Source organism: Thermobia domestica, chromosome 1, assembly GCF_964235325.1.
Source record: "Thermobia domestica chromosome 1, izTheDome1.hap1.1, whole genome shotgun sequence".
NCBI lineage: Eukaryota > Metazoa > Arthropoda > Insecta > Zygentoma > Lepismatidae > Thermobia > Thermobia domestica.
This window is the reverse complement of record NC_137454.1, coordinates 206,658,565-206,684,172: the sequence shown is the minus strand read 5'-3', so window position 1 is coordinate 206,684,172 and position 25,608 is coordinate 206,658,565. Positions and strand designations below refer to the sequence as shown.

The 25,608-nt window shown below is 36.1% G+C and overlaps 1 protein-coding gene across 5 annotated transcripts in view; it reads right to left on the bottom strand.

The window, feature by feature from the left end:
- kl-2 (dynein heavy chain 2, axonemal kl-2) overlaps window positions 1–25,608 on the bottom strand; it is a 564,598-nt gene continuing 538,990 nt past the window's right edge. For 4 of the 5 annotated variants that reach the window (XM_081769103.1, XM_081769086.1, XM_081769094.1 and 1 more), the window contains 3 exons: window positions 16,454–16,549; window positions 13,264–13,414; window positions 1–228 (listed from right to left, as the gene is read on the bottom strand). In XM_081769103.1, the coding sequence (XP_081625229.1) occupies window positions 74–228; window positions 13,264–13,414; window positions 16,454–16,549 (402 nt within the window). In that variant the 3' untranslated portion in view covers window positions 1–73. Of the gene's footprint in view, window positions 229–13,263; window positions 13,415–16,453; window positions 16,550–25,608 lie in introns of those variants that run through there. The other variant, XR_014132735.1, reaches the window with a different exon arrangement.

The following is a 25,608-nucleotide window of genomic DNA, read 5'->3' as shown; positions in this document are numbered from 1 at the left end:
TTTATGAATGCAAATAATTTATAGAAAATGTGCTTTCATACACTGCAATATTTCTTTTCAGATAAAAAGTAATTTAATTCGGAAGGCTCATTAATAGAGCTGTTCCACGCTTGATCCAGAAGTCTGCATTTTCCTTTCCACTCCTCAAATCAACGGCTACGACAAATGATGCACGTCCAGGAGCCCCTGCACGAATTGGAAAGTAGTAGCACGGACAATTGTATAAACCTGAAATGAAAAAGAGCGAGAACATGACGCGCATTCTTATATAAAAATACTATCGAACATTGTACAGTATTATTTAAAAAAAATGTTCAATATATTCCTCTCGTTGAAAAACATGTTTAGTTGTATTATAGGAAACATTTTCTCTCAACAGAACCAAATGATTTCATCGGCAAAGTATACTGCTTTAGAACAGGCACTCTCGACCTATTTCATATCACGACCCCCTTTTATCACTTTCTGTAGCCAGAAACCCCCAGAAGTAAGTTTTAGTTTGTAATAAGCTTTTTGATTATTGCTGCCTGTGAAACCTAGCGATATCACACAAAGTTCAGGTTTCACACTAGACTTCATCTTAAATTGTATTTCAATATGTAGTATTTGTTGTATTCTTCTCGTATTTCAATAGTTTTTTTTTTTTCATCAGTTTCATTCCTCTTTTTTTCTAATTTTTTTTCAAACGATTCTTTATTTGCTAAATATTCTTCGCAGTAATTGATGATAAGTACGAAAATAAAAATATATTTGTCAAAATAAGAAATTCAAAATATTTTTAGATATTTTTCCGTTACTAGATCCTAATTATGTTTATCTATTTCACTCCTCTTCGCGACCCCCCACCCTCTAGGTGTCCCAATCCCCAAGTTGAAAAACCCTACTTTAGAAGAAGAAATGGGGAAAACGTAGTAAGTGTAGTAATTTCGTATTTCACCTCAATATATATAAAATAGTATACAGTGCGTTCATAACGTCGCTTCACAGTAGATGTAAGTATTTGTTTTTGTGAGACAAGAATTGAAACATTCACTTTTCTGCTTGTATATGTGTATACATTATGCAAATGTTCGACACGGAAAGGAACGAAAGTCGACTTCTAACTTAGTAGAGATGTATATTGCACAAAGAGGGTTCGTATTACATTAACCTATTGTGCTCAGAGGCGGGTCAGAGTTCTATTGAGTGCTGAGTAACACAGGTATGTGTTACAATGTTTTACATACAGGATGTCCATAAAGTCCGTTGCCATCCCGTGCATCTTCGAATCGACTGCGAACATGAGAAAACGCAAAAACACGTCCATCATTATTTTAAGGGGCTTGAATTTTGAACTATAAAAGATCCACCCCAGACACCCTCATATACTGGTACGTGGGGTCAACTTGAAAATTTTAAATGGCAAAGGGGGTAGAGTAATATATCATTGGAGAGGACTCGACAAGAGAAATATTTCGCCGAAAGTTTCAAGTCGCTATGTTGACCCCATCCAAAATGACGGGGGTTCATATTTCGTGTCCATAAAGTCCGTTGCCACCCCATGTATCTTCGAAACAACTGAGAATATGATAAAATGCAAAAACACGACTCCTTGTACCACAATCTGGCAGTGTCTGGGGTGGACCTTTTTATAACTCAAAATTCAAGACTCTTAAAATAATGATGGACGTGTTTTTGCGTTTTATCATATTCTTAGTCGTTTCGAAGATACACGGGGTGACAACAGACTTTATGGACACGAAATGTGAACGCCCATCATTTTGGATGGGGTCAACATAAGGACTCGAAACTATCGGGAAAATATTTCTCTTGTCAAGACCTTTTCAATGATACATTGCTCGATCCCTCTTGTCATTTAAAATGTTCAAGTTGACCCCACGTATCAGGGTCTGGAGTGGATCTTTTACAGCTCAAAAGTCACGCCCCTTAAAATAACGGACATGCTTTTGCGTTTTCTCATATTCGCAGTCGTTTCGACGATACACGGGGTGGTAACGGACTTATGGATATCCTGTATATATATCCTGGATATCCTGTATAACATTGAGAGATGCTATTACACATAAGGTATATACAATATATTGATTACCAAACTTTTTATTCGATTGTTCGCAAAAATGTGTACGAGGATTGACCTGCAATTTCAAGCTAAGATAAACTATTTTCAACATTTATTCAGTGGAGTGATTTTATGTATCTCTTTGTCATAATCCACTGCGATGCGACTTTTAGAACGCATTGTATATAACGAAAATAAAAGATGCTTACATAACAGTAGTGGTCAAAGCACCTTGAAAGAACAATCAAGGCATTTTCTTTTCAACATTGAACGCGTGACATTGTCGGCTATATTGAATGTTATGCTAGAATGTTTTGACTGTGTGGCCAGACCAAAATCCGAGTGCGTGTTAAGAAAGAAGAAAACACTTGAGAGAATGGTCTCGGCTCGCAAAAAAAATATTGTTGAGAAACCTGTACATATAACAGGTATAATGCAAACAGAGGTGAACGTGAAACATGCTGGAATGGATCTGCTGGAAAGAAAGTAAAGAAACCGTGGATGGAGAAATTGGAGGATACAGACTGTGTCCAATCAGGTTTTGGCTAGAAGTTCTTCGGCATACTATTTTCTATACTGGCGAGAGCTACAGTTTCGAAAGCTAAAAACCTTTATTTAGTTTCGGCCCGCGAGTACATTTCATTCAGCATCCGAATAAAAATGAAAAAGTGTATGATTTGTTCTTTTTCTTAACTCCACATGAAGTAGGATGAGTGTACCTGACCATAATAATATACCTGATTCAAGACACAACTTTAAAATGTGAACATATTTTCCTTAACCTTTTAGTTACAAAGTCCATTTTGCAATGTAAGACCATTAGTAGCGAGTCTTTTTATAAACATGCAGATTTCATATAATTACTTTTAAACGTACATAGGGCAGGTCACAAGCCTAGAGACAGGAAACAAGGAGCAGGATACCCAGAGTAAAACAGGGATTTTAAGAAAATAAATGACTTGCCCAAATTTAGTAAACTGTCGCCTTAGAGGAGGGGAAAGAAGGAAGGAAAATGAAAAATGGTCGTTAAGTATGTTTCATACTTTATCACTCGCAGTACGTCATAAATTCGTCGTCTTAGAAGTGGCTCACTCATCAGCACCCAGACCTTAGTAACATTGCTAAAAACGTGAATTTTGGACAGAAAATTCTCTTTGTCACAAAAGCAAGGGATAAGAAAGATTTTCTTTAAAATCCTAAACTGGGATAAAGGATTTTTTTTAGATTAGAGATTTCACAAACCCGGGAACTCCTTATTAAAAGCAATTGCACATGTGTTACTGCGTTTTCAAAAATTTCGTGGGGGGGGGGGGGACGGTGGCTCAGTGGTAGAGCGCTCACCTCCGGTGCTTGGGGTTCCTGGTTCAATCCCAGCTCGCGCCGTGTAGACTTTGTGGTGGACAAACACCGTGCTCGTGGGTTTTCTCGGGGTTCTCCCGTTTCCTCCCATTTTCTTCATTCCACCATTTCATTCATTTCTCATCATCACCGTCTCCTTTAGCCTAACCGGCATGATCATGGGATGTAAAATTTAGATTTCATTTCATTTTCGAAAAGTTTGTTCCTAAGGTAAGAAAGGGGACATTTTTTTAATATATAAATTTATATCCCTTTATTTAGGAAATATCCAATGTGAGGATTCGCTTAAATTGGAGATCTGAAATTCTGTATATAAACTCTCTATTAATAATAACAGAATGAGTTTCAGCATTTCCGACAATTCCGCTCCTAAAGTGAAGAAGGGAATGTTATTTCTATAATATTCAAAATTCAAATTCTTTAGCGAATCCTCACATTACACATTTTCTGGGTAAAGTTGGAGATGTGGGGCAAATCGGTATAAACACTTTTAATTAAAAATTAGCGAATACATGTTTCAGCGGTTTAAAAAATCCATTTCTAAGAAGAAGGAGATGAGACGGATAATTCTACATTATTCAGATTTCTAGTTATAGAATGGAACAAAATAACCTTGAATCGGGAATAGAAACTACGCGTAAACTACTTACCAGGAAATAGCATTATAACAATACAACTAACGAATATAAAGAAAGATGATGATGATGTTTGAGTGATAGTTGTGTTGTGGTTTGTGCTCCTAATTTTGTGGAATTTTTAATACCTGTGTATCAACTACTGCTCCAATTTGTTTTATTTGGGCAATGATAAATACTGCAAATCACCTTGAACTCATATATTTACAGTATTTATCGTGTGCACAACGGGGAAGAAAAACATTACCTTAGCGATACGTACGGATCGGTTTGAAATGTAAACAATACTGCTAGTTGCAAATTGAAACTTACAGGAGTACACAAATAAGATATCGAACTGTAAAGATGAGTCAATATCTGGATTGTGGTAAACCTGTATCACAGCAGGAAATAAAGGCGCAATGTTGTGATTATGCAAAATTCTGTGCTAAGTTGGTAGAATTTGACCTTGAATATCTAAAATCCAATGAAGAATGTTTGCGTTGTAATAAATAAATCTCGTAAAAATAGCATGCAATTGGAGTCAAGTGTTCAATTGGAATCACGAACACTCGTAGATTTATTGAATTTAAGGAATTAAAAGAAGAAATTGTTAAGCAAGTCACATACTGAAACTGAATGTCAATTGCGCAAATCTCTTGAACTGGTTCACTCAAAATAAGATAAAATTTTGAAACCTATATATACTGTAATATCCCACACATGCCTCTGTTGACAAACAACTTACACGTGACAAGCATTAACCATGTGCGTCCTACCATGACTTACTATAGTGGCAGACGACATGAACACCAATGCCACCACCAGTCACATAACGACGAAGGACCACCAGTGCTATCGCCATCGCCACACTGGAACACTTATACCTAGGTATAACCAGGAGGATCACAGGGATTATTATCAGTCTTCGGATGGCCACCTCTACTCTCTCAGCTTGACTGAAGCTTTGGGAGGAACCTAAACCAAAACCACTAGGCCTTCTTTTCTGTCCACTTAGTTTGCTCGAAACTCTGTGGTAATCCTAACTTCAGTCACCCCAGCCTGCGTGGAGCTTTGTGGCCTCTAACCCCCCTCTGCTTGAGTGGGGCATTGGGATCCCAAATTCACTCCATCTAGTTTGCTCGGAGCTCTGTGGACATCCTTCTCTAGATGCTCGGGCCTTGGGATATCATATTTTACCTAAGTATTAGACGATTTTACATTATAATTTTTGTAACAGACTGTTTATAGAAGAAAGGATTTTGTAATAAAACTTGGTAGTGGGGAAAAAACGATTCCAGACTATAATTTGCTCTACTCATAAGCAGAAGTTTACTATATATAACAAAAAAGGACCAAAAAAGCAGTGAATGTGTAATTGAAATTGAACGATTAAAACAGGAAAATATTAATAATAATAATAATAATAATAATAATAATAATAACTGTCTGATGTAAAAATGTATCCAGGTGCATTGAATCAACACAGAAGGCGTAAGACACTTGAAAATTTCGGTATTCCGGAAAGGTCAAACGAAAATACCCTTGAAGTTATCAAAAAAATATGTCGTGCCTCAGATATTAATATCAGTAAAGATATGATAGGTGTGTGTAACAGAATGAAAAATTTACCTTACCAGAAATCAAGTGGTATTATGGTAAAGAGCCATTTCCAGTTTCCTCTGAAAACCCCCACAGCTGTACAGAAAATTGACATCGACTAACCAACGTAGCTTTTCATACTGAAGAAATAAATACCTTAATCATCAAGCTGAGTCAACGTGTTCGAAAATTTGTTGACAACATATTGAATTTAACAATAAAGTACATGGTCAGAAGTACTTTTTTCGATTTTAAAAGAACGGTACGAGAGAAAAACGCAGTTCTTAGGAAGTTTCCAAGAGACAATATCAAGGCACATCTAATGGTACTAGAGCGGGTTTCCGGAACATTGCTTAAATCGGGATCGAATTTGCTGAACTTGTTTGAAAGTAGACGTATTCTTATCTACACAAATAAAAATTTTAGAAATAATAATAATAATAATAATAATAATAATAATAATAATAAAATAGAAGATTGCGATTTTGACCACGAGTTTTAGAAATGATCAAAAAAATGCATCAAAAGATTGCGATCTTGGCCAATAATTAGTTCTTGGATTAGGGGCCAAAAAATTTTTTTGAACGAACCCTAAATAGAGTTTTCGTTTTTCTTTTTACGGAATAAGGACATCATACTGAGTTAAATGATAGTTTGGGATTGACTACACTATATGTAGTTCTCCAGATATAAGGCTTATAATTAGGGATGGTACAGAGTCCGAGACTACCATCCCTAAATACTTGTTAATTTAATTGCTTACTTTTCCACCTCAATATTACAATTGTTTTTATTTTACAGTATTTTTTTTAAACCGTAGGTGTCAAGCAAATGCTGCATCAAATTGTCTTATCTGGCATTTGTGTTAAAACTTTAACCAAAACATGAGCTTCAGAAACGTTAAGAGAAACACAAGGTCTCAGAGACCTATAAGTTAATTTTGTATTATATTTACTTTAAAATGTATTTAATTTTTTTTTATTATTTTTTATTTTTTTATATATATATATATATATATGGTATATGAAAGTATAAAATAAAAGAACCAAATTTACCACTGGGTCTCAGAGTCCCATGTTTCGTTTAAAGTGTTAATGTTGGAACTGGTTTTGCAGCAAATTCCATCCCCATTTAAGCAATGTTTCGGAACTATCCGGAAACCTGGCCTAGTACCATTGGATGTGCCTTGATATTGTCTCTTGGAAACTTCCTAAGAACTGCGTTTCTATCTCTTACCGTTCTTTTAAAATCGAAAAAAGTACTTCTGGCCATATACTCTAATGTTAAATTCAACATGCGATAATTTTCGAGCGCGTTGACAACTTGATGGTTAACGTATCTTTTTCTTCAGTATGAAAAGCTACGTTGGTTAGTCGATGTCAATTTTCCGTACAGATGTGGGGGGCGGGGGAAGGGAGGGTTTCAATGGAAAATGGAAATGGCTCTTTGTGCGTCGTTGAGACAAGAGGAAGTTTTTACAAAAGACGAAAGTGAAAATAAATTTAAAGACCTGTTCATTTAGGTTATACTATAAGGGGGTGAAACTATATAATTATATCAGTCTATTATTTTCTACAGAAAGCGTATTTTTAGACATGCTAATATTCATTACGAAAATGTGAGAAGCACAAATACTAAATTTTAGGACCTGTTGTTTGGTACTTCTGTAGACAATTATGATTTAATTTTATTAATAGAAACATGGTTAGATGATAATATCTTTTAACAGTGAATTTGTCGGTGAACGATATAATGTTTTTCGTAATTATAAAGTAACCAAAAGCGAAAGGGGTACTTATTGCGGTTTTGAATAAATACCGAGATGAAATTATAGAAATTTAGTATTGATAACGTTGAAACAGTAAATATTAAAGTATAGTGAGGGACACAGCTTCGTATTGTTTCAATGGTATATTTCCCACCCAAGACTAGACTGGAAAAGTATCTGGAATATTATCGACTAATGGAAGATATTGTATTTACCAGTCATTATCAGGTAGTGATTGTGAGTGATTTTAATCTTTCTGAAGTCAAACATAATAATACTGATCTCTTGCAAAACAGTAATACTAGTTTAACTCTTGCGAACTTCTTACATTTTTGTGATTTGAAATTGGTAAACAGTGTAAAGAATAAAAACGGAAGGAAGCTAGACTTGGTTTTAGTTAATGAAGGTGTAAATATTAGTATTACTAAAAGTACGTGCCCATTATTAAGGATGATCATTATCCATTCATACTATTGTAAGTCATTTGAACAGAAAAATCGATCAATATAAAACCGAATCAAGTAACAATTCTTAATTATATTAAAACTGATTTTGCTAATATTTATACTTGTTTAAGAAATGAAAATTGGGAGGAAATAAAGTTGAGTGATGATTCTGAGAGTGCTTTGAATATATTTTACGAAATTGTCAATAACATCATTAATAAAAACGTGCCGAAGGGAGTGGTGGATAAGAAACACACTTATCTTCCCTGTTTTTTTCTCCTTCTATCAATTGTGTAAAGAAAAAAATATGTAGGAAAAGAAGGAAACATTCGGTTTATTACCATAATACGTTTGTTGAATTGGGAAGGAATTTAAGAAGTTATTCATTCATTATATAAACTACATATCGTCGCTTATATGACGTACAGACGGTAAGTGCCAAAAGTGTAATTTTACAGGAGAGGCACTTAAAGAAATTTCAGTGTAATTGAACCGTTCTACATATACAGCTAAAAATTATAGCTTCAAAATAATAGCCCTGTGTAAATGTTATATGACGCCTCTTTCGAAGACCTATAGCGTGCTCATTTAATATGACGTCATCAGGGGGCACGGTGGCTCAGTGGTAGAGCGTTCACCTCCGGTGCTTGGGGTTCCTGGTTCGATCCCAGCTCGCGCCGTGTGAACTTTGTGGTGGACAAACACCGTGCTCGTGGGTTTTCTCGGGGTTCCCCCGTTTCCTCACACCTTCTTCATTCCACCATTTCACTCATTTATCATTATCACCGTCTCCATTAGCCCAACCGGCATATTCGTGGGACGTTAAACTTAAAGATTTCATTTCATTTTTTATGACGTCATCATGCTAGAAATTTACCTTACATCGATTTACGTCTGTACGTCATATATGCAATCTAATACATTTGGCACTTACGCCTTAATTGCTTGTAACTTTATTAATACATGAACGAATGACTGATTTTTTTTTCATCCTAAACAAACTGGGAGCTTGTAAGGACGGGACATACAGATTTTGGTAAAGTAGGTTCTGAACCATTCCGTTTAATAGGCTTCGGCGGGAACTGAACCCGTACCCACACTCTCAAAAACCGAGCGCACTAACCCATTGGCCTCCCCGAGATCTATTAATACATGACTGAAGTTTCTTAATTTAACGTTGATTTTTATAAATGTTGACATTACCAATAAAACTACAAATAACACGTTTTGATTATGTAATCAAAGTACAAATTCAGTTGACAGTTTTTAAATAAGTGTATTACAAATATTATTATTTTTTTAAATTGCAAATGAAAATTTAAATACTGAAATACTGATCAGATGCCTTTGCCTTCCTTTATAAGTGTGGAAGGTCTTGATAAAAATTTTGACAATTTTTGTCACGGTTGAAATTTGGACATTCGACCGATATTTGTGGATACATTAAGTTGTAGCAGTATGTGTTCAGTGCACCAAATGTATTCCTTCTTAGCGATAGCTTCTCATGACTTGTTTTTATAAAAATCCTTGATAAGTCCTCTTTGCTCACCATTACCTCCCGGACCATCGTCCAATCCACTTTAATGCCAGAATCAAATTCTCTCAGAGATTTAATACATACCCTTTCCGAAATACTCTTATAGTCATTAAGATCTTCAACTTTCATTGAGTGCACATGATGTGGTGGCTCACGATGAGCCATGTACTAGAAATTGATTGAACTGTAGAAATACTTGGAACCGCCAATTCACCATAATTAGTATCATGTGCAAGCTTCTTATATGGAGAAGGTCTAATTTCTAATTCTTCAGAAGAAGCTGATAGGTAGTTTCTGCAGTTGTCAATGTTGGCAATATGCTTGAAGCACAAGAAACATTTATATAGAGAATATTTTGATATTCATGTTTGCAATTTAAGTATTCACACTCCTGTATGTACGGTAGATCACTATCAGGTAATTGAACACTTTCTTCATCATCTTCAGAATAATCATCTCTTTCGTATTTATTTTCATCTTTACACTGACTGTCACTTACGTTCTCATCTTCTGAGTTCTCATAGTCTTTCAGTACGTTCGTTGGTGCAGTTTTCTTCAAAACACTGAGAGGGACATCTATAGATTCTGACTCGAATTGTTCTCATGCAAGATCCTGTGCTGAATATTCAGTTTCAATCACAGTTCCATCGTATTATATTTTTCTGGCAGCCAATACATTTTAACTTTAACTTCTTGCGTAATTCATTGTTATCAACAGTTTCAATATCTTTGGATGATACTACATTCAAGGAGGCATCTTCCCACTTTACTAACAGACCTCACTGTTCAGTAACCAGTAGAGAAAAACAACGCATGGTTAATTCTCGACTGTCTCTGCTCGACTGTATTTATAATCTATCTGACTGCAAGTGTTCCCGGATTATTATATTAATATTTTGTCTGTAATAGCCGGCTTTACAAAGACTTTAGTAACAACCATCAAATGATACCGCATAAAAAGCGGCATTATCAATGAATAAAATTCAGTCTTAGTAGCATTTATTGCATAGTGCCAGGGAACGTAACGACCAATTATATTACACATTTTACATGACGGAAAGCCGTAAGCGACACAAATGGCGCTTACCTCTTTACGTAAAATAACAAGCAATACAAGAGGGTCGTTTACGTCAGTTGAACATTTCCTATTGAAGAAAAACTATTAGAGATAGAGTTACGCCACTTCGTCAGATGATAGTGAGGTTTGAAGAGTCCTCAATTGAAATATCTTATTATTTTAAAATTTGGCGCTTACGTCTGTAGGTCATATAAGCGACGATATACAGGGTGAACCTGAAAGATGTGCACAAACTCTGGGAAGTTATTCGTGACATCAAATGAAGACAAAAATTCTTCTTGCATATTGTCGAATTCCGCGTCGTGTAAAAGTGACAAGGCTGCCAACTTGGGATCGATTTGAAACCTGACAATTGGAACGGAATAGAAAGATGTGCATAATGTACAAAACGCGGAATTCGACAACGCGCAAGAGGACATTTTGTCTTCGTTTGATGTTACGAATCACCTCCCGAAGTAAGTCCACATCTTTCTGTTCCATTCCAATTGTCACGATTTGGTCGTTTATTTAAAAGTTAAAAGAAAAGTATGGAAGAAGTTGAATTGTTGTATGACAACTTAAAATGAAGTGCTGAGGTAGAATGAATCCATATCTAATACCTTTGCAAATTGAAAAGTGTTTACGCTCCCTGCCCTCCTACATGTACGAAAATTAATTCTCCTGAAATGATAGTTTCTCAATTTTTTTCTTTATGTCCAATCACTAAGTTAGAATATAACGAAAAAATTAAAACCTTCTAAATCTAGCGGATCTGACTTGTTGCCAGCGTACATTTTTAAAGGCTGCTTTCAGTATTGAAAACTCCATAATGCCATATTTATATTACAACTTTAAAAACATAAATATATCCCAAGTGTTAGAAGATCCCTAGAATTTGTTCAATTCACAAATCTGGCAATCTGATGGAGACAAAAAAAAAAAAAAAAAAAAAACTTTCTGTTTCTATTATCTCAGCTCCTTCAAAAATATTTGAGCATATATTGTATAGAATAATTTATAGTCGCGTTAAACCATATATATTCATTAATCAACACGGCTCTTGTTCAGGAAAATCCATCATAACACATTTGATTAAATTTATTCAGGATATATTTAATTCTTTTAATAAGAGTAATTCGGTTGATGCAGTCTATACCCAGACTTTTCAAACCTCTTGGTACTCTGGATCATGATATTTTGCTCTATAAACTGTCCAGATATGGTCTTTGCAATCCTTTCCTTCAATTGATTTCTTCATATTTGAGTAGTCGGCAACAGTTTGTAACATACACATATACAAAATGATATAGGTATAGAGTAAATTCAGGGGTACCACAGAACTCTAATATTGGACCTTTATTTTTCCGATTATTTATGGATGATTTGACAGGTGTTATTAAATATTCCACGTGTTTCTTGTTCGCAGATGACATAATGTATATAAGCAGATAAAAATAATCACTGACTAAATGACTTAAATTCGGATCTATCAAGGGCACACAAATGGAGCTTAGACAATAATTTGTTAATTTATATAAATAAATGTTGTGTTATATCTTCCTCTAGAAAAAATAATAAACTCTGCTATAAGTACCATCTCAACAGGAATAGTTTAAAAAGATGTGAAGTCTTAATCTCGGAGTGATATTGGATAGTAAATTAATTTTTCAAGCACATATAGACAAAATGTGTAATGAGGAGTTCAAATTACTTGGATTTTTATATAGAAATACAAAGGATATGAAAAACACACATGCTATATTTAATCTATTCAATAATATTATTAGAGTCAAGTTAAAATATTCTAACTTAATATGGTTTCCAATTAGTAAAAGTGATATTGATAAGATGGAACGGGTACAAAATAAATTTTTACGTTATCTTTACTGTAAGTAATATAATATCTCTTCTTACCGCGAAATGATTTTTTATAACTCTTTACTTGATTATTTTGATGTTACTTCATCATATATTACAAGGGAAGTAGAACAACAAGTGCTATTTCTCTATAAAACTGTTAAGGGCATTACAGATAATTTTCACTTTTTGAACTCACATGGTTTTAATGTTGGAAAAGACTCTTTGTACGTCAGGTTACTTTCTTATTATGGTAAATAGAGCACTAATTTGCATCAAAATTCTCCTCTCAGACTTAGCAAAAACCATAACGAATTGATACAATGCAATCCGGATATAAATTTCTCCATGCAGTTTAAAATATATTGGTCTCTAAAACCAAGAGAATTTCAATCCAACTAATACTTGATAGTATTGTAAATTTCATACTCTATTTGATAAATATATATTACATGAGCACAGCCTTATATATCCATAAATGTATTTTATAGGTGCACAAGTTTAATAGTTTCTATGGAATGTGACGAGACTTGCTATTGTTTTATTTTTCTATATCTAAGGGAATATGTTGAAATAAATATCGAAGTTATATGTTTGTATATATTACGCTTTCTAACAATTGTAATTAATATCATGATCACTCGTGTATCTAGTTTTAAAGTTTATTCTCCCCCTCTTAATTGGAACTTGTATTGTATAAATAATGTCATTTACGCCTATTGTAACTGGGAGAAACCCTATTATAAATAAAATAGGAAAGTAAATCATCACACTTTCTCATTATGCATCAGCACACAGCAAGGAGGACGAGAGGAGGATGCATTACGAAAAAGAGAAGAACCAGAGAAGCGCCATCATGATGGCATCCAGAACCAAGATTCACTGAATATTATCATGTACTATAGAAGAATAATACGAATTTCTTGTCATATGTACTACTACAGAAAAGATGCCTATACTTCACCTCGGGTCTTCTTTTTCAGTTGTTCAACTGGTCTGAAATGTATAACTGGCATTGGGCAAACTAGCTGCATCGGAAGAGGTTCTATAAGACATGATGCTTTCCTGTCCCAACCAGCACCTTCCAGGAATAGGCCTCGAACATACACTCCTTCCTAAATAAATCAGAATACAATACAAAAAATAAATAAATAAATAAATAAAAATAAAAATAAAATTTTTAAGTAAAATAGACCCTCAGTCTATATATTTTAGCATAACGTTGTTAGCTAACATATAAATAAAAGTACATCAAACCAGTTAAGATCCACTTTCTTAATTCAGTAGTATTCATATGCATTCAGCTACAGTACTAGTAAGTAATATTTGAAAATTCAGATACACAAATAATTGAATAGTTAGATACCTGAATACCTTCAATACATTTTTTATTTCTAAATGGGGGAAAGTGGCTCAGTGGAAGAGTGCCTATCTCTGGTGCGTGGGATCCCTGGTTCAATCCCCGGCGAAGTAAACTTATCGTGTCCGTGAGTTTTTTCGGGCCACTCCCGTTTCCTCCCACATTCTCATTTCATCGATTCTTCAATCATCATTCACTTGCCTCCATCATCTTTATTCCTTAGTCTAAAGGGCATAATCAAGGGACGTTAAACTGGAAGATTTCATTTCATTTTTATTTCTAAATATAATTCTTCAATGCTCTCCGGCTTAGAATTGAATTGATATTTCAAGAAATGATTCTAATGACTTAAAGAATGAATTATTAGACCAGTTTGACGTTTCAATGGCTGTTTCTTCATTATTTGAATATTAAAGAAAGTAGTAATATTATTTCCAACAGTGTCTTGCCTTGCTGTTCTTTTTCTTTTTCGTTCTTTTTTTTTTAAATACAGAAAACAGTAAAAATGTTTTAAATAAGGAATCTAAATACAAAAATAGCAATATTAAAAAAAGCAATAAAATATCATAAATCAACGTTTGAGGCGAGCCTTTCCACGTGGTCAAGTACCGTAAACACAGTATCCATCAGGTTGTATTCCACCATATCAGATTAAAAAAAAACTGAAGTCGGCTTGAGAACAGGTGAAGATTTTATTCTTTTCGGAAAAAAGGACTGTATCATTAAGTTGGTGTATACACTTAGGCCGGCCATATAAAGTGAGCGGTGAAGAGCTGGAGCTCGCCGAAGACCAACGCTAACAGAAACCTGTGAGATTTTGTGAAGTTCGCTAATCGATGCGAATGGGGTCGGAATTTCTGACTTTTTGTCAGGAACAAAATCCGTTTGGGTGGAAACGTCGAATGTCTGGGATGTAACAGATCTACAAGTGATCGCTGCAACAGTAGCAAAGGGCACCGAAAGCCAGAAAGGGATGCTTTCTTTTAAGCGACGCTTAATATCGGCAGCAGAGACCTTCTCAACAACCATTACCTCTCGGATACGTTTCTCACGTTGAAAGGCTGTACACTGTTCAGACCAAGCAGAATGATCACCCTTGCAGTTGACACAAAAGGGCTTGATCGCTGTACAGGTTTCTGCACCATGACTAACTTGGCCACATTTCGCACCAAAAGCAGATCTCGCATTACACGACGTACTGGTGTGCCCGAAGTGTTAATATTTGAAACAGTGCAGGAGACTGAGAATACAGGGATAATAACCAGTCTTCACGTAGACTGGAAGTCTCGGCAAATTGAAAGTAAGAATCAGTGACTGAGTAGCAACGACTATATGCCTGACTTCTTACTTTTGATGCGAGCTACCTCCACAATATGTTGGTAAGCCAGCTCCGATTTTTATTTCCTCCTTGGTAATGTTTAGGAGATCCCAACATCATATCACACCGTGAGGGACGTTTAGTAAGCGATGGGGTTTTGCCAACAGTTCACTGGTTCAATGATAGTCACTTTTAGTAACTTCGCTATTTGCTTCTTATCGACCGTTTCCACCAATAAGATGTCATTCCGTAATTTCTTGATATCTTTAATCTGTCCAACGTGACAAGTAATTACTTTATTAATAAAGAAAAGGGATAAGCTCTGAATAACACTTGGGGAGACAGTGAGCTTTAGCATTGACATTATCAGCATCTTTATCTTTAATTACAAATATCGGATTACAGGCATCATTATACTTGTCTGTTCCACAGTATCGAAATGTTGAGATTTTGTCTTGCTCTCGTTTGGTTTGGGCTTCTTACACGAGGGTGAGCCCAGACCAGATTTTATAGTTTTAGTACCCACGAAACATTGATGCTAAATATAATTGATAAATAGAAAATGCTTCTGAACGCCGCAACTTCACACCACGGCGTTTGCGAAGAGAACTTACGCTACTCCCTTGGCTATCTCATAGGCTCCCTCACCGTAGTATGTGTGGGGACGACGTGGTCAAGGGAAATGGGAGTGCAAGAAAACCATTCCCGTCGATAAAAATGAATGGCCCAGGAAAAAAAAAAAAAATTGGAACTAAAAGGAACTAAACTGTCAAACCAAAAGGACCGAAGTCCACCAGCCCCAGAGAACAAAATGTGCAGTTTTTTAAATGTTTCTTTGCTTATATTATTATTATTTTTTATTTTCTTGTTTTATATTTTATTTTTTGTATTTTCAAAAACTTCGACTTCGGACAACACAAATACTGGATGCAATCAACAGCAGACCAGGATCGGTGTTCGTCTATCCCAGATGGAGAAAGACGTCTACAGACCATCCATTTTCCACCACTCCCAACACCACCCTCGAGCCTAGTAGCGGTATTCGCGGCTGTGGAGGCATGTGAGAATGTGCGGATGAGGGGTGATACATGAATGAGAAATGAAGCTGCACCCTCTCTCTGACGATGACGGTCCGCTACATGGAGCGGATGTGACTAATATAGAGAATTTTAATGTATTTACTGATCAATCATTAGGTACTTTTGTCCACAGCCAAAGCTCTAATTATCAGGGAGTCGATTCTGATTTCTTAATGTTGTGCCCCTCCTTCAGTTATCTTGACTAAATTAATACCACATTAAATATAAGTATTTACAACATATTTAATAATAAAAGTACTGAGTCACTCTCATAAATTTTACTGACTTTTCAGATCTCACACACACAAAATAGTTTTCTCTCTCATTAAGACCCTGTTTTACAGGCCTCATTTCATAATTTTAAACAAATATTTGAAGATACAAAGCAAAAACTCACAGCAGGTCTATATGTGATTTGGGAATCGTCACAACTAAATACTGAAAATTCCCATGAAAGGAGGTCTACTGATATTCCTTCCTGTCGAGCAGCAGTCTGTAATAAAAACAGTCAATATAAACACATGTGTCAAGAATAAACTCATATCTGATACGAACTAAAATAAGCTTTAATAACAAAGAAAAATCTAACATGTAACTTGACCTTTTTTAGTAACAGACTCCACTGTCTACTTCCTCTTTGTTCACGTTCCTGTTAAGTTACAGTATTTAAGAAAAGAAGGACAGTTAAAGTATTCCAATTCGACTGTAGGTAATTCGAATATAGAGAATTTACTTAAACTTTTCTGTGAAAAGATCTCTTTTCGGTACAAAGCTATATCAAACATGAATTTACAATGTAACATGGAGTCTCAGCTACATGTAATTCAACAGAAATCGAACCCACAAAAAGCACGCGTACGATGTAACACTGAAGTTTCATGATTTCTAAATGAAAAATTTGATTGATTGATTTGTTATAATTTAACGGGAACATCAGCAACGAACTTACTTGTCTTCGTCACGAAAAGGTCATTATTTGAAACATGCTGCAATTAAATATTCCAAACAAAACTTCTAAAAAAGTGAAGCTCATATAAACTCTACAATTGATTGGTTAACATTCAATGTGAACGTCAAGAGAGAGAGGCTATTTATACCCGTCGCGATAAGGCCAATGTCTGACACAAGCTGCATATTAAAATTTCACAATGAAACTTCTAAAATAGTATGTATCAAATATAAGATCTAAAAATTGAGAGAACAATCTAAAAAAGATAAAAATTAAAGTGAAAAGCATAAAGGAATAAAAAAAACTAAATATATAACAATAAAATATCTAAAAAAAATACTAACAGAAACTCATTACAGGAAAAAATGCTAAAAAGAAAATTTCTCAGAAGACAACCATTCCACTCATATGAAGAAAGGTGAGATACAGTAACTAAAGACCGCATTTTCACCCAAAACCTGATTAAGATTTTCAGGTAGTCCTAAACGTTCTCTGAAGTCTGACAAGGGAACCTTCCGAAAATGATACTTGCAGTGAAATATGTGGCCTATGCCAATTGAAAGAGCTGTAACAAAGATGAGCATTCCCAAAAAATTAGGTGCCCATAGCAATAGGTTCAAGAAATATAAGGGGTGGAAGTTCGGGAAACAGCAAGGTTGGACAAGGGGGAAAAGTGCAAATTCCGAAAAAAAAGGGGGGGGGAACGGCAAAATGCAATGCTGGCAAGTGATGTATAGAAAGAGACTTGCCACAATAGGGAACAAATGAATTCCACCAGTTGGGTTAACAGTGTTGGCAACTGCAATAAAAAGTACACGTTTTGCAAAGAGCACTATATGTAGTGAGTGCAATATTCAGTGTCATGTAGAACATAAGATATGACGTGTATTATCAGTGGTACAATCTAACAAAAGAGAATAGAAAAAACAGAAGTACGAAAAATACGGAAAAGACGAAGTTGGCCATAATGCGCCACATTTGATCACGAGCTGTGCATATTAGAATGAACAAAACAAGAAGCACCAACTATGCAGGAAACCGACGTACCTAGAGTCGAAAAGAAAAACGAGTTCCAAAGTTGGCAGCACTGGCCATGAAAATCCAGACAATTCTAATATAATTAGGCCACTCACTTCACAAAAAGAAAATTCCGGCAAGAGGCATTAGTCTTCGCATCATTTGTATATGCTCGTCCACATTGTACATGCAATTGTTCGATGAGACAATGGTCCAAACAGAAGATACATTTGCAGTGAGCACAGCGGAATACTGCCAACCGTCATACATGGTACAATGATCGCCTATGAATGCCTCGAAAGAGTACTCTAGAGGTGTCGGAACCTTTGGTGGTCTTGCTATCACATATCTACACCAGTAGAAAGCAAACATAATCAAAGGCTTGATCTGCTGTGTGTTGCTGTCTGCAGTACTATCACCGCCTATATGATGTATCCAGAGTGTCCCACCTAACTCTGCGACTGAAATAGTTTCAAAGCGAAAAAAAATGTGACACATCCAGTTGTGCAGGAATGTACCCATGTCAGCGGGCGAGAAACTTCTGTGAGACGCAAGTGCCCCCAAGTCCCCCATCATAGGGTCCCAGGGGCCAACTTCAAACTTTTAAATAGCACCATCGGTCGAGTTATATTTCTTTCGATAAATCATGGAATATGCAACAACGCATATCAGAAATATTTACTATATGGGATTTCAAAATGGCCGCCAAAAATATCTGCTCGGTGACAAGAACAACGTGCATTTTGGCGGCCATTTTGTAACCCGTGCGTCATATGGCAAATGTTTTTTATAGGCGGTGTTGTATCTATCCAGAGAAATATCATCCGCCCCCTGTTCCCATTTGAAATGTTGCGGTTGACCCCTCGAGCATTATGATGGGGACCCTGGGGACTTGTTTCTTACAAAGTTTTCTTGGTCCTCAACATGAGTACATCCCTGTGCAATTGGATTTGCAACATCTCTTTTCGCTTCGCAGCAATTTGAGATCACAATGTTCGATGCAATGTTAAGACACAACATATATTTGTGGCGGCCATTTTCAAAAACATGCTTCATATAGCAAATGTTTCTTATATGTGTTGTTGCACATTTCATGATCTATCGAGAGAGGTACCACTCGGCCCCTGTTGCCATTTGAAAGTTTGAAGGTGGCTCCTGGGGCCCTATGATGGGGATCCTGGGGGCACTTGCTTCTCACAGACTTTTATCATCCCCTGACATTGGTACATTCCTGCACAACTGGATCCGTCACATTTTTGTTCTCAAATCTTTCAGGTCACAAAGTTTGTTGGGACACCCTGTATATTCCCACATACGACCCAACCATGACATAATGATTACTTCTATTATAGGTTGTTGGCTCAACCCAACCATTTCATGTTCCCCGACCTGGCATTGCCTCAATCACTCTAGCATTGATGCATTCCGAATGATGCCTGTTGCCGGAATTTTCTTTTTGTGAAGCGAGTGGCCTAACTATATTAGACTTGTCTGGATGTTCATGGCCAGTGCTGCCAACTTTGGAACTCGCTTTTCTTTTCGACTCTAGGTACGTCGGTTTCCTGCATAGTCGGTGCTTCTTGTTTTGTTCATTCTAATATGCACAGCTCGTGATCAAATATTGCGCATTATGGCCAACTTCGTCTTTTCCGTATTTTTCGTACTTCTGTTTTTTTTATTTTCTTTTGTTAGATTGTACCACTGATTGTACCACTGATTATCTTATGTTCTACATGACACTGAATATTGTACTCAATTCATATAGTGCTCTTTGCAAAACATGTACTTTTTATTGCAGTTGCCAACACTGTTAACCCTACTGGTGGCCTCCATTTGTTCCCTATTGTGGCAAGTCTCTTTCTATACATCACTTGCCAGCATTGCATTTTGCCGTGCCCCCCCCCCCTTTTTTGTGTGGAATTTGCACTTTTCCCCCTTGTCCAACCTTGCTGTTTCCTGAACTTCCACCCCTTATATTTCTTGAACCTATTGCTATGGGCACCTAATTTTTTGGGAATGCTCATCTTTGTTACAGCTCTTTCAATTGGCATAGGTCACATCTTTCACTGCAACTATCATTTTCGGAAGGTTCCCTTGTGAGTATTCTGAACACGCTACAAAAATGTGCCGAATATCCAGTGGAACAATACAGTCTTCACAATACGGACAGTTAATGCCACGCACTAAATAGAAATGAGTGAGGTAAGAGTGTCCAAAACGAAAGCGTGTAAGGATCAGTTCATCTCGGCGAGTAGTACGTGACGACTACTGCAAATTACCAAAAATAGGTTTTACTGAGTGGAGTTGTATTTTTGTTGGCCTGGTTCCAATCCGCCTGCCACTGAGAGCGCATCCGTTGGACGAATTGACTATGGAGATTTCAGAACGGGATAGAGTTCTTTAGTGTAACACCTGCCAATGCAACGTTCTTGGCTAATGTGTTAGCACGCTTATTTCTCTGAATGTTGGCACCCAGCAGGCAACGACGACACAGTTTTGTTATTGTAGCTGATGGTATTTCTCAATAATTTCTTGCACTACAGTATTCAGTAAAAACATTCTGCAAGTTTGTAATAGCGCCTTATGAGTCAATGCAGATAAGCATAAGACGCAGCAAAAGCTGAAGCGCGTGATCAAAGGAAAGTTCAACTGCTGTTAGTTCTGCAGTAAATACTGAACACGTGCGAAAATGAAATGAAATGAAATTTTTGAGTTTTACGTCCCACGGTTATGCTGGTTAGGCTAAGGGAGATGGTGATGATGAGTAATGAATGAAATGGTGGAATGAAGAAAGTGGGAGGAAACGGGAGAACCCCGAGAAAACCCACGTACACAATGTTTGTCCACCACAAAGTTCACTTGGCGGGAGCAGGGTTTGGACCCAAGACCCCTAGCACCAGAGGTGAACGCTCTACCACTGAGCCACCGCGGCCCCCCTGAACACGTGCGAGCCAGACTAAATTCCGAATTGCTCTCGTCTGTAACGAAAGCACAGAAAATCGAATTTTCCATTTTTGAACCATTCGTATAAAATATAGTATAAAATATATATAAGACTCCAAATTTTTGCTGGTATTCCTAGGTACTAGTGTCCTGTTTAGTATATGATGGTAACCGAAAGTCGCGCCTTGGTGGACTCAACAGCCATGGTGGAAGAGCACAAACACGTAACAAACAAAGAGACTGCCATACAAATTTGTCTGTAGTGAGGCTCTCATACACACGAATGTACGATGGGCATGTAGCCCAAAGGTGTGCTGCGTACTGGTCACAAATCTAGCCACCATGCAACGGAAAGCTGCAAGAATAGTCATAAATAAAGAACTAAATCACCAACGTACAGCAGACTAGATATAGAAGCTCGGATCTGAGATAGAATACTATTCACGGCAACAGCGAACAATGTGACACTAAGAACAATGCCTTGTGGCGAACACTCTTCCAGCAGGAATCGCTTTGAAAGACAAGAACCCACACGCACCTAAAATGACGTTCGTCAAGGAAAGTTAAAAATTAACTCATATGGCCACAAAGGCTCTAGTCAAGCAGACATTTTATAATTCCATAGCGCCAAGTTGTGTCATAAACCTTTTCCAGATCGCCAAATATAGCAACAAGGTGCTGGCGACGGAAGAAGGCTTCTTGAATCTAGTTTTCAAGTTGAGCAAGATTGTCAGTAGTGGAAAAGTGGAAGGTCACCGGAAAATTTAATATGAACGGATAACGTTATGTCCATGAACATGGGTTGAAAACCAGAAATGTCGATAGAACTGGAATATTGCTCTGAAACGCGATATCGACACAAAATTGACTGATGTATATAATTCATATCCGAACAACATAAAGTGATTATGATATGCTGAAGTAAAAATAATTTCATACGCCGCCCAAACACAAATAAATGTGTATGACGACATGGTCTGAAATAAATTTAGATTGGATATAATCTCAAAACAAATGGAATACATTAACATTGTACAGAATATAATGCAGATTATTATGAACATATATCCTGAAATAAATCAGATTAGCCATGACATAATTAAACACTATATATATCATCATCATCCAGTGCCGGTCTGGAGCAATCACGGGCCCTCGGCTAAAGTTGGTTGTGGGCCCCCTGATCGAGAAACTTTTCACAGCGTATCTTCGGTACTTACAACAATGATTAAAGGTTTGTTTATGAAAAAAAATTTCTGAAATATTTTAAATCTATCTATGTTACAATAAATGACAAGGTAAAACATACTTAAGCAATATAACGTAGATACAAATAATGATATACGTTTCTGCGTCAGTTCAGCATCGTACTATATGATGTAATGAGGCTATGAGTGAAATAAAGAGAACTGTGTTGATGTGGCAAAATTATGCGAAACCCATATAGTTATAAACAATTTTTTTATTCTATGAGAACTAATTACAAATATTTAACGTGTATTACAACACTTATATGACTACATAATTGTAAAAAGACGAAAATATTGGTATGCACTAACAAAGTGAAGCTTATTCTAGTTTTATATTAATACAAACAGGCAAATTATTGATTACTACTAATAAATTATTACAATATCATAAAGCACATAATTGTAAAATTGAAACTGACTCAGACACACATAGGAATTACAAAGTATAAGGAACATATCAATAAATAATTTTCTTTCAAAACTTCTCTTGTCACCGCAATTTCATCAATGACTATTTTTGTCCAAATTTATAAACAAGCCTCTCTCAACATTCATCAACATTAAAGGAGATAGTAAGTTCTCGCTTAAAGAATATCTGAGTCTGTTTTTTACAATTTTCAATTTCGAAAAAACTCGTTCACAAGTCACCTGAGTGGATGGAATGGTCATCATACATTTAAACACAGTATATAAATTACTAAATAATACAGACCGTTACGATAGTTCATAGAGAATGGGAAATGCACATGAGAGACATCTGAAACATTTCTCTTTAGTACCACATTGAGTTTCAGACTTTTTATCTTCAGATTCTTCTTCAGATGTCGCACTTTCATCTGAATCACTATCACGTCATTACTTGTAATTCTTACAAATTTACACACTTCTTTCTCTTCTGGTTCTTGAGACTTGTCACTAAAATCTGCACTCAAATTACGATACTGGCTTGAAACTGTTTCAGTTCTAACAACAACTCATATTCACGTTTGCTAATTGAGAAATAGTTTGCAAGCAATCATCTGGAAAATCTTCTACCTCAACTGCAACTATAACCTCGTACCTTTTTGGGTCTGACCAGAAACAATGAAGCAGTAGATTCTTATTGGGTACAAATCGTTCTTCTATACTTTTACTTGCACAATCGAGAATGTTAAAGTATAGTGCTTTGTATTCTGGTCATGTGACAAATTTCTAGCCTCGTCAGAAACTTGTTCACAAGGCATTTTCTTCACACCTTGAGAATCCTTTTTTCTGGAAAATCACCTTATATATCAATTTCCCCATTCCTAAAATAAGCTTTGATGTCTTTAACCAGGGATTTACATTTGTCATGCAATCTTTTAAAATTTTTGTCACTTCTTTTTCTTCTAATTAAGTTTAATAATGCATCTACCGACTGCCAGGCCTTTGCATAGTCTAAAGACTTCCTTTGGAGAAAGATAGACACAGGAGAAGTAACTGAAAATATGTCTAGCATGACTACAGCTAGAAACAAATTTTCGAATTTGTACCACTGTCTTAGAAGGAAATGCACTGTAAATTTTGTTTTGCAATCGAAATTGCCTGTTGACATACTTATCTAACAATACTGACAATAATGTAACGAATTTAGAAGATTCAACATTATCATAATGTAAATCTATTATGGATGATAGAGCTTTGTGCTTGCTCGACCACCTAATAGCACCTATTTTTTTTCTTTTTAATCGATGTAGCTTGCCCACCCAGAATGATGTTTCTTTGTAAGTTTCTCCCACACGATCATTCTCTTCTATGAATTGCTTAAAAAGCAAGCGGATTCTTCCATAAGCCCGAATAAATGTTCTGCTTGGAGGCACTTTACAGTAGAATCTGCTATAACTAAATTGAGGACGTGTCCCATGCAATGAGTGTGGGCTATATGATTTCTGGGTTTACCTTCTTCAAATGTGCTTGAAGACCATTGTAGCACCCTTTCATATTACTGGCTCCATCAAAAAAGCATGCAACCATATTTGAAAGAGGTATATTTAACTTTTCAAGTGATGATTGTAATTGTTCAAATAGTGCTTCGCGAGAGGTATCTTCTGCTATAGTTAAAACAAGAAGTCTTTCATAGATTTTACCCTGTACAACATAACGAAAACAAACGGCTACTTGGTCCATCACTGCTATATCTTGAGCAATATCTATCATGACACTATATATTATGCTGTCTTTTAAATATTTAATAATCATATTTTGCGCCAAGGATCCTATTACTCTTATTATCTTATTTATGGAAGCTTTAGACAGGAAAATAATTAGAGATCCTCTTCCAACTTGTGTCAATCTCTTTTCCCCTTCCTTTTTTCTTTTCAAATCAGCAGCTATTTTATTTTTTTTCTCAATACACTGATTTACATGGGTTCGCAATATGGCATCGTATTCCGCAATACGTAAGACTAATTCGAGAAAATTGCCATGATTTCCCTCGTTTTCGAGAGAGAATGACGCTTCTTCATTGATCCTGTAAGCAAGCCCTTGTCTACCAATAAAAAGTGTAATATCTATAAGACGTTGCATTAAAAAAAATGTTTAGTAAACTATTTCACTCGTTTTTGTCGGGAATTAATACAATGTTAATGTTAGAGAATTTTAGGAAAACCTGTGAAAAATACGAAAAGAAACGAACAATAAATCTATGCAAACTGTCATAAAGGAAAGTGCGGCAACTATAATGTCCGAAGGGAAATAGTATAACAGATAAATAGTTTTCGGTACTGTATCTAGGTAATGTTATTAGAGAAGATACCGTATAAACTGTAAACTGAAAATTTAAGTTAGATAGGAAAAAATGTCATTATATCCAACTTACTTGTTTAATATTTTGGAGGCCCCTACAAGAGTGGCGCCTTAAGCTATAGCTTGTTATGTGTAAATCTGGTACTGGCTGATTTTTAAATGGTTTTCAAGCATTACATTAAACTATGTTGTTGTGTTTTAAAATTATCAGTAGTTAATTCTGTTTTTGCATTCTAAACATCTGATAATTAAGTTTTTTAAGTTTTAAATATTTATTTCCCCATGCGTCCGGGCCCTCCCAAAGGCTCTCGGGCCCTCGGCGATCGCCGAGCAGCCGACCTAGCCAGACCGGCACTGTCATCATCATAGGTATTCTGCCTTTATTGGCAGGTCACTTGCCGCAGCTGAGAAGCTTCCATGCTCCACGGTCCTCCGCTAACCTTTTCGTCTTCGCGTATGATCTTTCTGTTTTAATATCATCCATTAATTGTAGTCTCTTTCGCCCCCTCCCTCTCTTTCCCGCCACCATACCCTCTAGGACGTCCCTCATAATACAATGTCTTCTTAGGCAATGTCCCAACCAGTTTCTCTTCCTCTTCCTAATAATATCTAAAAGTGTTCTTTTCTCAC